Here is an 18,613-nt window from a genome sequence, read left to right on the forward strand (position 1 = left end):
AACTGTCTCTGCGTCTGTGTTTTGCTAGGCACCAAAGCTCCCCGACAACAAATCCAAGACCACCTGAGTCTTCTGGTGTCCCAACACGGCTGCATCGTCTTCTTCGAACTTGAGCTGAACATCCCTGTAGTACCCAGACACTGTGCGGACACTGTGCGGAGCCTGCTCAATGCCATCACTCTGCTTCTCTGCACCAGTCTAGTTTTCCAGCACGCCAATCTACCATTGCCAGCTGATCCTGGTGTCTGACCCGCAAGCTATCGTTGGACCATGGCTCTACTGCTCCTCTACAGTACACCGGCCTGGCACTGAAAACATACGCCTGGCCTGGGTTCAAAATCGAGAGGAACTGGGTGGGAGCTATTTAGCTCCTGCTTGTAGCCTAGAAGAGCCTTGTTAGCTTGGCAACAACGGCTACCAGGAGCTGCTCCCCAGAATGTATCTATAAATGTACATTGGGATTAGTGGTGTCACAGTATTGGTTTTATGGCACTATGATAACCTTCTAAACGACGGTATCTCATGGTTATCGCGGTATAGCAGGTGGCGTTAACTAATCTTAAGGTCATAAATTGTAAGCATTTTGAAACTTGTCTCTGCCAATTTTTAAGTTGATCCTCTAGGAATCTAAGGCGGTTGCTGATTGGTCTTTCATGGTGCTCCCTCGTTGATTTCCTTGAATGAAAGAGTGACTAGTGGAAGTGTTAAAATGCACATTTTGAGCAATGAGCTTGCTGCTCAGTCACAGGTCATCGCTTTGAAAATAGGCCTCGACCTGCATTATTCTGCAACCACATGGCATGGGCATCATGACCCATCGATGCGATCAGTCAAAAGTTTGTTTTGATAACGCTTTATCCCATTAAAGGGAGAAATGTCACTCAAGTGAGGTCTGGAAGCCCATGTCATTGTGTTTCTTTTGTCAAAATGTCATAGCCAACACACTTAACAAAAGGTTGCATATTGATTAAATCACTATAGCTTGTTTACCTACCATCTGCCTGGTGTATTATAAAGGTCTAATGTTGGAGTCACCACTGACCATGTAATCCTAACAGGACAGCGTTCAGTTGGCGCTGTTTATTTCTTAATTCTTGCAATACATGATCATTTACCACCTTAAAGATAGTGGCACACAAACGTTTTAAAAATGACTAAAGGTGAAATACATATCGGCACAAATATGGCCTAGACCACTACAATCGCCACAGCCCCATCATTTCCAGTTCCCCTGGGTCTGAGCGCATTAGGACTCTTGTCATGTGAGTTGAGGCAGAGGAATGCTTTCTTGGATGGTGTCACAAATCGAAGATGGACCTGAGAAATATCTCACCCCCCCCCCATTGCTCTGGATACTTCAAATTGACCTGCCTGCTTGAGTCCGGTGCCATTTGCAGAAGGCAGGTGAAGGATCAAGTGAGGCAATAACCCTAGTGCCAATGTGTAAATCTACATGGAGGACAGTTTGGGGGAGGGGGGTGCAGTTTATATATTAGCACAAAGCACTAATGGGCCCAGTTTACAGGGCTAGTGTCGTTTGTGGACATGCATCTGAAGGGCATCCAGTTCATTTCCCCCCCCCCCCCTTTTTGAATTCTGGCATGTAGTTCCCCATCTTTCAAATTGGTGGGAAAACGACAAATCGGCTGATCTTTAACCAGACTCTACTGATCAGAGAAAGATCGGCCACAGCTTCAAATCTGCATTTTTAATGTGGCTTAACTTTCCCTATACTCTTGTCTGCCACACGCCACATCCCACAGTGTAAGATCCCAAATGCGAAGCATTTGCTTACTACAGCCTTTCCAAATCAGATTGAAAATCTCACTTAACAGCTGCAGGCCCTTAAAACTTATACCGGTATAACAACGTGACGGTTATTATAGTTCATTTACTTTTTTCTCTGTATCTAACGGTATACCATTACACCCCTAATTGGGATAGGTCTATATGACGTTTAAAGCAGGAGTCCTAAATAATTAGGCAATATGCTCCATGGCAGTGGGCCAACCCTGTTGGTAACGGTCCACCACCCAAGTTAAGGGCCCAATCGTAGCGAGGGTCCCTTAATCTGGTCAGTGGTGACGTTATCTCTGGGGTCGGCCTGCCGCCGAGGGGCATATCGCCATTGGCACCTGTGTATACCTACATGGGTGCTAATGGGTTCACAAAGTACTGCTGAAGCGCGGCCCAATGCTGTTCTTCAACATTGAAAACTGGCTTCCGGATGGTAGCACAGCAGTGTGCTGGGCAGTGCTTCAAAGTGTCAAGTTTCTTTAAAAAAATAAAATAAACACACTTGGTAGCTGCGTAGGAAATCTTTTCGGTGCTAAGCGATGGGGTGGTTAGGGCGGCAGGGAAAAGGGCGCTGGCTGCCTAGGCAGCAAGGAACACATGCTTGTACCATACAGCCCAGGTTCCGAGCCTCCTGATGGTTGGCGCCCCCTGCAGGGTGCTAATTGCCAAAATGGGGCAGATTTGTGGAATGCTATGTACAAACTCCTTGTTTCCAGAGTTAGCTCCTGGTCGCTCATTAGTGCTGGATACCCAGGAGCTGCCTTTAGCTCCTACTTATCCATCTGCCTTTCGATCCCTGCTGGCTCAATGCTTTTGTTCCCCAAAACCAAGAACTGTGAACCGGGGGCAAAAAATGCAATTTTCAAGCTACTAGCGACTGATGGAAAGGAAGTCCCTCACCACCTCCGTTCCACACACTGCACCATTTTTAATCGGCCAAAGAATGAAGTATCACTAGCCAATGACTAGTGGCAAGTCTGAATTTTGCACCCTGGTGCGAAGATCTGTTCACTTTTGGGACCATAGTGACTCTTAAGCCCTCCTATCCTCTGAACAGGGACGCTGTGCCTCAACGCCCATGCTCCTCTATTTGGTGCCCTTTCACGAAAGTCGGCTTAAGGCTTTTTTTGTGTGGGTGTGTAGTTTGATTGTACTGTTGGCCAAGGGTTGAATAGAATGCTGATCCAGAAGAAAGCAAGCCAATACCCTGATTAGGCTAACCAAATCATTTATTTTGCTTATTTACGAGCTTTTGTGGAATGTCTTCACTTCCTCAGGCAGAGATGAAATTAAGCATTTGGAAAACCTCACCTCAATACAGCTTGTATAGCCCTGCAGATGGGTTATCTATGCCTGTCTGTACCCGATTTGTAGTTTTGCTCAGAAAGGTATGTGGATGTGAACTCCCCCACACATTGCAATCTTGGAGCCCTAAATGGTACATTGTGCTAAATACACAACTGTAGAGTAGATCTTAGCCTGCCCTACCACAAAAGGCGGATGTTGGAACTGTCAGTTTCAACTTCAACATTGATTGCATCACTGCAAGTTTGATGCTCATTCTTGGTTTGGTTAGGATGGGGATGAGCGAGCAGTGGATCGAATGTAATGTGGGTTGCTAGTGTCACATCCATGGGCATGTTATCAGAGGGCACATGTTGATGTTGAAGGGATTTGTACCGCTCAGTCACCGACAGAGTGGTCACCAGGTGCTCGGACAGATCTGAAAAGGAGGGGTTGGGGTTAGGAGGGTGTAGTGGGAATAGGAGTGAGGGCTATGGTGTCCTGTTGGCACATTCAGTTGGGTTTGCACTTTCCACTGAGCTTGAGTGCAGTTCTCTGGTCTGTGCGAGTTCCAATGTGCTGTTGATCTGGTTTGGGTTTGTCTGAGTATGTGTAGATTGCTGTGCAGGGAAGTGGTTGTGTGGGTTTCTGAATGTGTATGGGGAAAGTTGAGGTTTTCGAGTTGGGTTAGCAGGTTTTCCTTACCTCTTGGCGTTTCTTTGCTCCACATCTGATTATCCTGTGTGCTTGGTATTGTAGTTTGTCCGCCTAGTTGGCAGGTATGATCAGGGTTCGCAGTTTTCCTCTCTTACTTTAGTGGTTTGTTTACCTGGCTGAGGCTGGCGTGTTGCCCCAGCCTGGTGTTGGCGGTGTTTAGGTTTGAGGATTCTGGTCCCTCTCTGCCCATTACCGTGTGGTTTCCTAACCGGACTGTTTCCTCATAGCGTAAGATGCCTGCAGGCTGTGTCCTGCTCTTGTTCATCTGTCACTCTTGCAAATACTTTGGCCACAGTAGGTGTTGAAAGTGTGGCACCTATGAGTTAAAAACTACAAAGCTCCCACCCTTGATTTAACTCTTCTGACCTATTTCTCTGCTTGACAGCATACTGAAGTTTTAAGGAGGGGGGTTTATAATTTTTTTTCACGTTGAACCAAAATGAGGCTTTGGCTCTTACAGCACAGATCTCAGATTGTCATGGATGCTTTGAAGATGGCTCCACCATTGTTTGTGAATTGCTCCAGAATTATTATTGGCATAATTGGAACTCTTTAACATGTTTGAGTACCTGAAGCTGTGCACTGGTGCCATTTTTTTTTTCTTTTTTTTTTTTTAGGGTCAGTGTGGCGCAGATGAAGCTACTGCACTTCTTTGAAGTCTTTTCCACTAAGTTTATTAGCCACCTCGTATCCACTTTGCTTTATGTGAATAGTCGAGTCTTGCCCCCCCCCAGACAGACCTGCTAAGGATGATTAAGCTGCAATTATTTTTTTTTCTTAAACTTGCCCCGAAATATTTTGAAATGGCGTTTGGCAACAGGAGTTTATAAATGGCTTTCTTTCCGGAGTATCTTTTGAGCACACACGGGCAGATTGTACAGGGACCTCACACATTTTAGTTAAGCTAAACCTGCAGTAATTTGGGCCACCTTTAAACTTGTTGCAATATTATAATTTGCACTTGTAGCTATTCAACCCACCCCCCCACCCCCCCAAAGAGGGCCCAGGAGTAGGTATTTTTAACGCATGGCCATATCTCTTAAGACCAGCTGGTAAATTCTGAAGGTTTGTTCTTGATTTTAAACTAGAACTTGGTGGAAGCTGTCGGGCCTAGAGTTGGAATTAGCCATCGCAACTTTTGATATATACTCATTGTGCCTGTGTCTAAGAAACAGGCCAGTCGTAATGGAGGTTTATGGCTCTTGAATGAATTGTAGTGGGCCATTGTTGCAGGTTATCAAATTAAATACGATATTGTAAATTGTTCCGTGCATAAAATGTGCTGCTAACTGATCAGTAGGAAATCTTGGCCAATGGATTTAGTGTTTACACAAGGTCCCACTTGAAGTGAGAGCCCTTCTGAGAACCTGGGCAAATGGCCTGTTCTATTGAATGGTTCATATGTAGGGAAATTCTATCGTCCCTTTTCTTCTGTGCCATGCAGGCACAAATGTGTGCTTCTGGCCACCATCAAAAGCCAGGCTGCTTCCTCAGAAGAAAACTGCCCAGCTCTTACCTGCACACAATAGTTTGTCTGGATTACCCTTACTAGTTTACTGGGGAGCACCGGGAGTTTGCTGAAAGTAAGCAAAAACTATTCTGTACAAGGGGTTGCTGGAAATGTTTCCTCCTTCGTTTTGACAAAGTGTTGCCATCAAAATAAGCCGTTTGGTAAATGGCCCACCATGATAATTGAGAACTGGTCCAAGTTGAAGGCAGTGGCAGTGTTTTTTTTTTTTTTTTTACACTGAGCTCCTCCGCCGAGCAAACTGTTTCCGTCCCCCATAACTGCTTCTATTTTCTAATAAAGTAGTCACTGTAATCCTTGTTTTAAAGAGCATTGCGCCTGCCCCCCACTTGGGAGGGGGTGGGTGTTCCCACAGTTTGTATGTTATTGTTATATAGAATGAAAAGTAAATAATGGTTAAGAGCTGATGAAATGACAGCTTAGCAGCAGACCTCAAAATGTGAGCTCCTCACAAACCATTGGTTAGTGGTAATTGACTCTTGATGAGTAAGAAATTGGTGTACTGTGTAGGTGTTTGAGGTTGCAAGTGACTTTATGCCTGCCTATTGGCTTGCAACTTGAAATGAGCACGGTTCTAATGGGTCGTATGGTTTAGCTTTTGACTAGAGCTTAGCCCTCCTCCTGGAACTTAGTAATGGAACTATAGCAACTCTCCTTTCTAATGATTGGTTGATGCTGGTTATTCCATCTGTATTGCAATGAAGATTGCCCAAGCGCAAATCGCAGGAAGTCTTGCTTCTATTAAAGACATGGAGGCGAGCAGTCTTAGGAAAAACTTCTTTCTGCATTGTGCTGTCCTGTACTCAAGACTTTCTAGGTGAATTCTTTTCTTAATTTCCCCCCTGCTGGCTCCGTGGATGCCTAGTCTCGAGCATTCTTTATCCTCTCATAAGTGCAAAAAGATGCATATTTGGGGAATTTGCTAATATTCTCTTTATAAATCACACTGTACACTTATGAGCGTATTTCAAGTGGGAGGGATAATGCTTGCATATGTCTTTAATAGAATCAAGACTTCCTGCTATATGCGCTTGGGCAATCTTCATTCTATGTCAAGACTGGAGGCGGGCATTATGCTTCGTCAAAGCTTTCCACCACTGCTGTGGCAATATTAGAGACTGGCTTAAAGTCCAGAAGACTTGAGTCGCTTGACAGTCTGCTGAGCGGTGCTCATGCTGCGAAAGCTTGGGAAGCCATAGCCCTTCTGGTCGAGTGAGCCCCAAACACTGGTCTATTCATGCTAATTCCATTACTTTCTTCACCCATCTCGCTATGGTGGCTGGTGCTACTGCTCTATATGGCTTTCTGTGCGCTATCAATAGCTGGCCAACTCTGTGGTCTTATCGCTACTATTGCTGCTTCATAACACTTTATGCATTGAGCCACGCATAGCTTGCTTTTGAGGAAATATGGGTATGAAATCACCTTGGAATTAGTTATTGTGCGCTGTGCAATATTAAACGCTCCCTCCAGGTAGAACAATTTTCTGTTTATTTCTAGAGCGTTCACATCTGAGACTCTTCTACAGGATACTGGGCAAAGTAGAGTGGCTAATTTCCCTGACAATTGTCTACTGGAGAGGTGGCTGTTTCTTGGCCATTGCGTGAACAGATGTAAGATCTTGTGAACATCCCATAGTGATGAATATTTTGGCATGTGAAGTTTACTAACTTTCACACCTTGGAGTCTAGACACTGCTGGATGTTCCCCTATGGCAGGGGTGCACAACTGATTTTGACAGAGGGCCGAAAGTACCTTACATGAGGGCTATAGTGGGCCGAAAAGTAAATGTGGACTGGGCGGTAGGCGGGGCGTGGCAGGAGGCTTTTTAAACCCCCAATTTGTACTAAACACATGGAAAAATAATGTTTTTGAGGGGTAACGATTTTTATTTGCATTTCAAACTTACATTTTGTACTACACATTTTCCATTGTTATAATTTATTTCTATTTAGTTATTGTATCTCACCTGTTTAATTAACTTGTATATATTTTATTGACCCTAGATACACTATGCCCCATACACTATGCCCCATGGCCCCCTCACCCCCAACCAAACCCCCAACTCAGCACACACACAAACATGCACCAATACAGACCCGAACCCCCACCCCCAACTCAGCACACACACAAACATGCACCCATACAGACCCAAACCCCCCACCCCCTCAAATCAGCAAACTCTCAAACAAGCACCCATACAGACCCGAACCCCCACCCCCAACTCGGCACACAAAAAACATTCAAATCAAAACATTCATACACATCAGACACCCCCCCACCCCCGCATCTCAACATACACACAATACATTCAAATACAAACATTCACACCCCCCCCACATCTCAACATACACACAAAATACATTCAAATACAAACATTCACACACCCCCCCCACATCTCAACATACACACAAAATACATTCAAATACAAACATTCACACACCCCCCACATCTCAACATACACACAAAATACATTCATACACATCCGACACACCCCCCCCACCCCCGCATCTCAACATACACACAATACATTCAAACACAATGGAGGCCGCCCTCCATTAGGAAAGTCTTTGTGCCTTGCGGGCCGGTCAAAAGGGCATGGCGGGCCGCAACTGCCCGCAGGCCGTATGTTGTGCACCCATGCCCTATGGGTACTTGGTCTACTAGCTCGTGACCGGCCGAAATCGCTTATCTGTGCACTCCGACTGTCCTAAAACGCCTACCTGTATTAGAAAGACTTGCCAGAAAATTAATCACTTGTACTACAGGTGCTGAAATTGGAGAAATACCCCTCCCCATGCACCATAGCTCCCAGGCTTGCCAAGCGGTGGTATAGCTCTGAATCGCGGATCGGGCCCATGATACTTTAATACGATCTGTAGTTTCAAGTCCTGGCAAACGCCATCTACGCACAAAATTATGCAGGCTAGAAGGGTAACACCTGATCTTGTATCAGTGGATGTGGGGGCTCTGAATGGATCAGATAGGCGATCTGTTTTGTGAGAAATCCTTTGGGGGAGGGGTGAGGGGGGAAATCTGTAGATTATCAGAACTGGAGCTGGTGTCGCGATCACCAGTTCCGCCTTGTCTCTCTGTACCATTGCTAGTGCCCTCGCCAGCATCACGACAGGGGGAAAAGGCATAATGAGTCTGACCTCCCCAGTTGTGCAGGAAAGCGTCTGTCCATAGAGCCTCAGGGTCTAAACTCCAGCTGAGTCTGTGTTCAAAGAACTCCCATCTCTGTTGCAAGCCCTTGAAGACCAATCCGCTACTGTTTTTGGTGCTCCCGGGAGATCTGCTCCGACTGATATATTCCTCTCTAGGCAACAGTGCCAGAAATCCTTCGCTAGCTCCGCTAGAATCATGGATTGTGTGCCTCCGAACTCCTTTTACTGCCGATAAGTTGTCCATCCGCAGTAGAATGTAACATTGTTCATATTCCTTGGTGAATGCTTTCACTGCAAAAAGAACCTGTGAGGGGCTCTAGGCAATTGATGTGCAGTGCTAACTCTTTGAGACAATTTCCCCTGCTCTCATCTGGCTCCCCAGCCTGGTCTGATTCTATAAGCTCTGGTACCTCTCCAAATATGGCCCTTCTGTTCCACGCCTCCATATTGTGGAGCCACCAGATTTGTTCCTTCTTACTTTCCTCATCTAGCAGTACTAGATGGTACCTCAGCATTGTATCACGCATGCACGTCTTGCTAACTCATGCGTCACTGATTTCTGAGAGAGTTATGGGATGGCTGTAATGTTTCATATATAACGTTAAGTACGTCAGCTGTGATAATTGCAGACCGGAGCCTTGCACGAGTGAGATCGCTCTCAGGCTCGGTCTGCCAGCTGTTGTAATGTTTGACAAACTCTCGGATTCCGAGGATGGGATACTACTACATGGCGCACATAAGAAAACACGAATGAACCGTGTGTATTGACGTCTCACTATGATGGAAACCATGGTTACAATCTCACGCTTAACATTTTGCTGCGCACTATATTTACTGTCGAACACAATGTATATATAAATGTGTTTATCTAGGCAATGGGGTACTTGGCTGTAGGTGCATCAAAAAAGATGAAGGGACCTAGAGCAGCTGACATTTGTAAGGAGAGCCCTGATAAGGATAGAGGCTCAGGACTATTAAGCTGCAAGGCCGCATGGGGACTGTAGTTTACTTATACCTTTTCTCAGATATTTTCTTTATTTTGTTCAAGTTTACACGTTTTAAATGAAAGTAAAAGATTTGAAAAGCTGTTGGAAAGCAGTGATAAAGAATTTGTAGCATAAGGTCTTGACTTAGAATTTACGGTAACTTTTAGTAGCAATGGTTAGTAATCGCACTGTGCAGAAAAGGGTGCAAGCAGTACCTTAAGCTGGCCCCTGCAGTCTCCAAAAAGTGAGGCTGGGCCCGGGTCCCCTGGTCCCACCCATCCATGGCGCTGGTGGGGTTATCATCCACAGCCGCGACAGGAGATGAGCTCGCCAGCCGCTTGCCACTGACTTGCCTGACATAATCATGGGCGGCGGCCGTTTTTTTATTTATTTTTTTCCCTTTACCGGACAACTTGTTGAAATGCCCGCCACTGAATTGTGTTTTTAGCGCTCTTCTTCGCCTTCAGAGACGCATCATATTTACACAGCGTATACGCTTTATCTTGGCTAGGATGGAGTGTCCCAAAGATTGGTAGAGGTGCATTTTTCCCCATGAAGCGAGTAGTGGCTGCGCGCTGCAAGGAAGGGCTGGGGTGGAACATCCTTTCTTTTTACTGACTTAAAAGGATGAGCATGCCCTAACTATCGGGTAGCTTGATGAGGGAAGCGCATCGCCCAGTAGTGATGGCCTTCTCACCAGCATGGACAGCAGGATATCCCAGGAGCAACCTTCCTGCGGCCTCTGCTATGACAGGGGAAGCCTAGCCTCCAGCGATGAACCCATTGAGCATTTTTCATGATGCGCTTTTTGATGTCCCATATTTCTTTTCCACATCCCATGCCAGCAGTTGCACATAGCTTACAACCGATTGGTATTTACAAAGTGTACAGGTAAACACTCAAAGAAATAATAAAGTATGTTTAAAGAGATTTCTTTTCCCATGAAACTGAGTGTTCTTTAATGATCACCTGCTGAAAAGCATATAACATGCCTTAAATAATTTAAGGCATGTAGCAAGCAGTCTCTTACACAGTGTGTACTTGTAGGCCAGACCAAGTTTACATGTATCTAGGCCGCGCCCATCAATTCTTGGTCCATGCCCCCCAAGAAGGGCCACTCTCAATTTCTTACAGTGTAAGTCAACAGTGTCTGACTTTTTGAACAACCCGTTTTGTTTACCTTGTGTATCTGTGCACCGAAGGCAAACCTGAAGTCATGCAGGCATACGTAGGAGCAGATTTTATTGGTTACTGTGTATGATTGTGTGCAGTTTAGCCTGCTGTAAAAATGAGAAATAGTCTGTTTTTATTTTTCAAAGCCAGGCTGTTTTTATTTTGCAAGGTGGTTTTTTTTTTCCTTCATAATTCAGTTTGTAAGTCTAAATGCTCCCTCAGCCATGCTGTTTCTTTTCATCCGCAGTACTAGTGAGAATTGGTATAAACCTGTGGTTTGACATGCTGTGAGCGCAAATTCTGATTGCGGTGTGGGACTTCCATTTGCGCCCCTCCACCCCCCTTACGTGCTGGTAGTCAAATACGGCGATGCTCTAATCTCAAGTCCTGGGTTTGTTTCGATTGACACATGGGCTAACACGCCTGCACCCCCCACCCCCCTCTCGCCCCCCCCCCCCCCCCCCCCACCACACTTATTTGGTGTTCTATCTCTGAAAGCCCATGGCAAGAAGCCTAGTTTCTTGATGGGCATTGACAACCTGGTTGAAGTTAGAAAGTAGACCATAACAGTTTGTAGAGGCAGTTCTAGGCTAAGCAATGTGTGCCTTTTTATATAAGTCACTAGATTTAATGATGTACACTGGGTTGTGGAGTAAAAGTAGGTACTTGTAACATGGGCAGGAGGAAAATGGCCCTTAATCGATAAATCTACTTCTTTAGTCGTATCTCTTGACATTGGTCTTGACTGCGAGAGCCAAAGAACCATACTTCATAGTGGCGCATTAATATTGAATGTCCTAACTCTCGACATATAATATTCGAAGCTCTAAAACATTTTGCAAATATTTACTCCCGTTAACATGTTTTATAAATTTGCTGTACTGGTGTGTGGAGGAGGGGGGGCGCTGTGGTGTTAGCTCACATGTCTTAATCTTACAGTATTCGTTATTGTGAGTTGTTCTATTTCTTAGTACTTCAAGATTCTCCATACTGCTGAGTTAGAAATACATCCTACTTTGTGTAACCCGAATCGTAGTGGCACCCATGCACCGTGACTGAATTTTTTTTCATGACATCATCCACAGGAATTCTGTATGCTCGGAGGCCTAGAGTTATCTATCGCCATTAATCCGGGGTAATTGTGCTAGACTCGTAAACCAACCACCAATAACACTCATTAACTTGATCAAGGCCACGCAATTATGCACTGTGATCGATCCAAGAAAGCACTTGCCTGCTAACTCTACACACCTGGAATTCCAAGAGCAGAACTAGATACCGGGGGCCATCCGGCTGTTCTGGTAATCACTTACCAGTGAATGTATATAGCAGAACAATCTATCTAGAAGAATTAGCAACCCGAGCTCCTTTAGCTCTTATGAACTTGATCGTTGTCTTGCAAATATGCACTCTGCGATCAATACCCCTCTCCCCCGCCCTCTTGGAGAACACACACTGAAAGACACCATTATGCTAACTGTTGCTGTTGCACCAAAAAAATACAATGCAGCTACACCCCTTGATTTAACCCGGCTTAGTTGCACACATACTTGCACACCTCCACCTTCACCTAAACCGTCCTTGGATCGCATCTATACCCCTTGAAATCGGCCTAGCTTCACACAACATTCTCAAGCACCAGCGACGCCAGAATGCAGTTACCATAATCCATTGGTCTTGCTGCACACACAACTAGCAGTAGTATGCTGCTATACACCACCTATTGCACACGGGCTGCAGAGTACACCCAAGCACGCTTTAATATACTACTCAGCTGGGCTGCTGTCCCAGTGGGCCTGCAACACAACAGCGCTTTGGAATCCTAACCATGGTAAAAGTCACTATGCAGATGCCCAATAACAGGACTACTTTACTCCGTTCACTTCTGTAAATCCCCCCCAAAATTTTCCTTGCAATGCAAAATTATGAAATGGATAATTTTGCCGTCCATACTTTCATCTAATCAATTTTTTTTTTAACTAAACGTTTTTCATCAAACTGACAGTAATGGCCTTCCTGTGGCACTGCTCTACTTGCAGCACTAGTTTTAACACCTGAAGCTATGTTGGTTGAAGTAGTGGGTTGGTTGACTCACTTTCGTTTTTGGTGTCAGTATTTGACTGTTTGGGGTTATGTATCGGTTAACGATCATGGCATTGTCTACTGTAATTTTCAGTTTCTAGAAGCGGTGTCTGCGTTGGTGGGTTACTGGTGTATTCTGTTTGTCACATACTTCTAATGTGGACATTTGAAGTGGAAAGCTGTTTTCTAACCATGCTGATACATTAATCGCTGCTTAGTTTCCCCGTTTGGGCCCCTGTTTGTCTACTGCATGGTTGTACTTCTGTGGGCCTAATTTACATATATGTGAATTGCATGCTCAAAACATCATTCCTGTTTGATAATCTCATGGACTCTTGAAGATTTAAAAAAAATTGATTGTACTTCAATTTAAGAAACATTCTGGGTCTGCCACTTGAAATGGAGTAGTTTCTAGATTGTTACAGTACTGCTTTAATCTTATTTCTGATGCTTCATTCTGATTTTTGATCTTTCTCTTGCAGAAAGCGTGGATGCTCATCAACGAAGTTTTGATCTTGGAATTCAAATTGGATATCAGCGACGTAATAAGGATGTATTAGCCTGGGTAAAAAAGCGCAGAAGAACTATTCGAAGAGAGGATTTGATCAGCTTTCTTTGTGGAAAAGTTCCTCCTCCACGAAACTCTAGAGCTCCCCCAAGACTGACTGTTGTAGCCCCAAACCGGGCGTCTTCGACAGAAACTAGTTCTTCTGTAGAGACTGATTTGCAGCCCTTCCGTGAAGCCATAGCCCTCCATGGTAACTGCTACTTTTGATCTATAAGTTTCAACCTCTTTCATTGGGTTTATTGGGGTTGGCCTGTCTCATGGGAGTTTAGTCTTGTGTATGTGAGATTAAAAATCTCTGATAGTGCTTCGCTTCTGATTTTAATGTACTTATCAAGTGGGGAATGGGAGTTGGAAATTACATACATATGTTGGGGTGAGCCTTACCTGCTGGCGCTAATATTTTTATTTTTTTCCCCCCACAGGCTTATTTTACAACCGTTAACGTTTTTCATAAATTAGCTGTACTGGTGGAGTTTGTTTTATGTCCGGGCTCCTAATGTCTTCAATATGTTTTTGGTTGGTGCTTCATTTAATCTTAAATTAGCTTCTCCGTTCTCAATCTCTTATTTCGGCATACTTTTTGCCCTCTCAAAAATCCCACCCACCTTCGCTCTTGCCCTTTGCTTTCCCTTGCTCCTTAAGTGTTTTTTTTGTCTCATGGCTTGCTTCCATAAGACTACCTCCCTCCCTGCCCCTAACCCATTGAGCTCCTAGCTTGTTGGAACCTAGCTCTTTAGGGATCAAAATAAGGGATTGTTGAGCAGGAGCTAAAAACATCTCCCAGTTATCCAGCATCACCCAATAAGCAGGAGCTAGTACATACCAAGGCAAACCTATAACATTTTGTGAACACTGATCATTTGATAGTCTGAGATTTCTTCTGATGGTCTTTTAGATCATTTCCAAACACTTACATAAATATGTTTACAAAGCACCTGTTGGGTCTGGCCAGTCAAAAGTAGCCCCTGGTGGCTGTTGGCATCAAGCTAACAAGGATATTCTAGGCTATAAACAGGAGCTAAATACCTGTATGCACCTGACCATTTTGTACCTTGCTCTTGTCTGTTCTGTTTCTTTGTCATCATCCTTTACTCCATTTTTGGTGTCCTCTTTTTCCCTTGTCTTTGTCTACAACTTCTTTGTAGAGGCAGCCCTGGTGGTTTGGAATTGTCAAGTTATGAAGATCAAAATAGAGATGCTTGGCTTTCTAGCGTGTAATGGCGTAGCTGCTAGTTTGTTCTGGGACACTGGTGCCCGTTTGAGTGGAGGTTGGTGTGGTTTTTGGTATTCAAGTCAAATGACTGTTACATCCATGTGGACAAAGATATGATTCAAGCACAATGCCCTAGTAAAAATGGGCAACCCAGTCACATGTGCGAGTGGTTTTTACGCAGGCACTGTAACTTGGGTGTGTAGCGTAACTGAAGGCTTTTTACAGTTGTCAATCTTTCCCAGATTGTTCCTGGCAACAGGTTGAAAGGAAGGATTTTGCATGTTGGGGCAATTGGGAGTGTAGTATAGCATTGTGGAAGAAACTGAGCCAACACAATAGAATTTTGAGGAGTAGCAAGGAGCACAGACAATTTTAATACATTGCAATACAGAAACTGCAGCATGCCCTCTTCTAAACTTAAAGTAGCCACCTAACCTCATGGTTTCTTTCTAAATCTTCATATTTAGGCTTATTTGAGCGGACAGATAGGAATATCTTGGCTGTTTACCCAAGGAAGGGCTGGCACCCGATGGCCGTGTTCTGCAATTTATTCAACCTTTTTCATAAATAATTAAGTAATTTGAATCGACTTTTGACCAAGTAGACTTTGTTCGGCTGAACTTAAGGCATGAAATGTATTTTGCACTTCTCACTTTTTTGGTAGCTAGCGCAATGTTACGTATTTTGACTTTTGGATCCCTCGCTGCCAAATTGCCCGGACTGCTCCGTCACCTCCCTAGCTTTCCTTAGTATACTTAACGTACGACTTCTAAAACGCTCTGTTGCTCATCCAAAGCTAGGCACTCAATATCCTAAGTTTGGCTTGCAATTTAAAATGGAATACTTGCTGTTGTCACATCTGAAGGTGACACGAAATTGATCAACATCACCTTTCCACAGATTGGAGAAGCTCTGCCTTCATGCAAGCGTAACTGAACACACCATGCACGAGGAGACTAGCGAACTTTGACTACCTGATTCATTGTGATGTTGCATGCTCTGGTTCGGTGAATCATGGGAGGGTGGGATGGGGTTAATTTGTATTGCTTGTACACTTTGTGGGAAGACTAGTCTACTTGGTAGTTGGGGGTGATTAATTGGGGCTTTGTCTGGCTGCGAGTGGGCAGGGAAGCAAGAGGATTTTAGATGGGGTAGTACTGTAGGAGACTTGCATGAGGAAATCTGACACATGTAGGACTTACCTGCATGCAATCCACCAATAACAATTATTGGGTATGGATTTCCAATTGTGAAGCAAAAACTAAGGAGGGGATTTATGTCCGATTAGTGGTACCTTTTTAATGTATCTAACCTGGCTTGGGCCATACTTATACTTGGTATTTGCCAAGGGACATGTTCTGTTAATCGAGGACATTTACATTGTTTATACTATTCATCTATCCCACCATGTTTCTTACTTCAATTTATTCTGTGACTGTGACTTCTACTGCAATGATTCCCAAATATTCATATATTTGTTATGTACTCCCTTCACTCGACAATTTCTGCCACCCAAATTGCAATTCTTTAACACATCACCGTAGCTCGACTAAAACGGGAAGTACTTTTTTCCCCAGCCTCATATTTTTCCTTTGGCTGTTTTTCTTTTCCCCATTCCCTTCTCTCCACATCTCGTTGCGTTTAAACATTCTTGCTCCGCACCTATCCAAAGCATCCCGTACCTCTTGTTTTCATCTCGATAATATCCGCAGCCCTCCTGCGTTCCTTTCTTGTCAGCCTCCAAGTGGCTCATCACCTCTCCTCTATTGCTCTGCTCTCATTGGTCTTCCTGTCTCCTGTCTCCTATCTACTTTCTGTCTCTAGTTCTCTGCCAAAAGGCAGACGAGTTGAAACTCCTGATAAGCAATCCAAGATCTGCCCCACACACCCCAGCAGTAGTCCAGCTCATGCACACTAAGCAGTTTGTGGATTGGGACCACGCAGTCCCAACCCACTTCCTGGCAGCAAACGCACATGGCCCTGTAGTAGCCAGCAAAAAGCCTATGCTTTCCCAGGTACGGGAAGTCCATATAAGGCTTTTTCTGGCCTCTTTTCAGTAACACAGGTTTGTGAAAAGATGGACATGGGACAAATTTAATCTTGTGTCATGACCATGTTTGGACACTAGCCACAGCAAGTAGCCAAACACAGTAAGGCTAAAACAAAATACTGTCAAATAGGAAAAGGTAATTGCTGTCCCTTATGAACACCTAAGCAACCAAAAATCCACTTAAGTGTTAGTCTACAGCAAAGCAAAGTGTACCCCATTGTACTGCATTGTGCCATGATGAGCTTCTAAATTTGATAAAGTAACAAGACTAAGGTAAACAATGTTTCCCAGTAGGGACAGCCTGAAGGACATGTTGGTTTACCCGGATCTGTGATCCGACCACGTCTGATTTTTCCCACGGCAGGAAAGTTTGCATGAGAAATGTGCGAACCACCAAAGGTTCACACATTACCCATGCGAACACACGTACATAACCCATACCCCCCACCCATGACACACACCCCACCCACAACCCCAAAATAAACATACCCTAATTACCTCTTTCTTCACTCTGAGTCTCTGCGGCACCCGTTCCCTTTCACTTCCGTAATCCAGAACCAGCGCCACAGGGTTTTTTATTTATTTTTATTTTAATTGCCTATAATGCTATCACCAAAGGTTCGAACCTTTGGTGATAGCATTTTTAGGACTTTTTGTCCATGCAAACTTTTGGATGCGGTCTGTTTGTACAATTCAGTTTACCCATGATAACTGAGCAAAAGCCAGTGTGGTGAAGCTCTCAAAGGTTCAGGGCAGATTAAAAAAGAAAAACAAAGTGTTTGGGGAGGGGGGATCCAAATGGAAAGGTGCTGTAAAGAGATCTTGCCTAACCAACACTACAATTCGAGGGCTGGGTTGTCGACTTGAAAGTTAAAATTGCTCTAGAGCGAACTTTATATCGTTGTCCTGCTTTATGAGCTAATTGAATACCCTGAGAAACCCATAAGAGCGAACTCTTGCTGTAAATTGTGTTTTTACTGTAAACTGTTTTGACAACTGCAGGAAAAGAGCAGGCAAGATGCTAGTTGGACTCGAAGCAACAAAAAAAAACACCAATATGACTTGTCGTGCATAGTGTGATTTAGAGTAAAAACAAGTCTGTTCTCAGTTTACAATAAGTTGGCAACTGGGGAGGAAATTGATAGGAGCCTATGCGATTTTGTATTTGGAGAGGGTGGCACTCCCTGCTCTTGCAGGAGCAAGACGTGGGCCCACCAGGGGTCTGCAACCATGGGCTTGCCAGATCTGATGATCCCTAACCAGCGTAGTCTGTTGTTGGGGTGATCATGGGAGTTGTAGTACAAAACATCTGGAGACCCACAGGTTGCAGACCCATGGTGAATTATGAGCAATGAAAGGCCTCTAATCCTGCTAATCCCCCGCCAAGTCGAGCCAACTTCCTCATTCACCCACAATTGCTACCAAGTTCCACACTGTTGAGTTTCTATATGTTGGCATTCACCACACTCGAACTGAGTTGTGGGCTGTAGCAGGTACAATGGCCATAGGAGTAGAAAAAGATGCCAGATAAGGCTCCTGTTTGGGAAGGAAATTGATGGGGAGGGGGATTAGGGGTCAGATATGAACAGGCCAGTGTGAATACCGGACAAGCCCAAATCAGGACAGAGGCGTAGAAATGTCCCCACACCCCACCTAGAGTGAGTACACGAACCCATCGCCTCACCTCGAGACAGAAATGCCAACTAACCAAGCCACTAACAATTTCCCCCTCTGCTTACACCTCTCAAACTCCAAAACAAACACAACCACCAACTTGCAGCACAACAAACCGCACAAACTTCACTACATTGCAACAACAAAACAAAAACACTTGTACAACAGTACACGACGACTACCAGCCGCAAACACCCCAGGCCCAGCCAATGGACCCTCCGGGGTGAGGCTGCCAACAGTACATCACTGCTCTCATGCACTTGTTAAGCTCTAATAACATGCTTGCTGGCCTGACCTGTTAATATTAGGGGTGGAGGGTACCTGATCCGATGGTAGAAGCTCAGATAACTGTTCCCCTAAGGCAGTTGAAGACC

General features: G+C 44.6%; 1 protein-coding gene across 1 annotated transcript in view; it reads left to right on the forward strand.

The window, feature by feature from the left end:
* HAPSTR1 (HUWE1 associated protein modifying stress responses) overlaps positions 1-18,613 on the forward strand; it is a 143,611-nt gene that overhangs the window by 14,374 nt on the left and 110,624 nt on the right. Inside the window, exon 3 of the mRNA XM_069647851.1 lies at positions 13,217-13,492. Within this exon, the coding sequence (XP_069503952.1) occupies positions 13,217-13,492 (276 nt within the window). The remainder of the gene's footprint in view (positions 1-13,216; positions 13,493-18,613) is intronic.

The sequence above is a fragment of the Ambystoma mexicanum genome, chromosome 2q, assembly GCF_040938575.1.
Source record: "Ambystoma mexicanum isolate Mex_15411 chromosome 2q, UKY_AmexF1_1, whole genome shotgun sequence".
Classification (NCBI taxonomy): Eukaryota; Metazoa; Chordata; class Amphibia; order Caudata; family Ambystomatidae; genus Ambystoma; species Ambystoma mexicanum.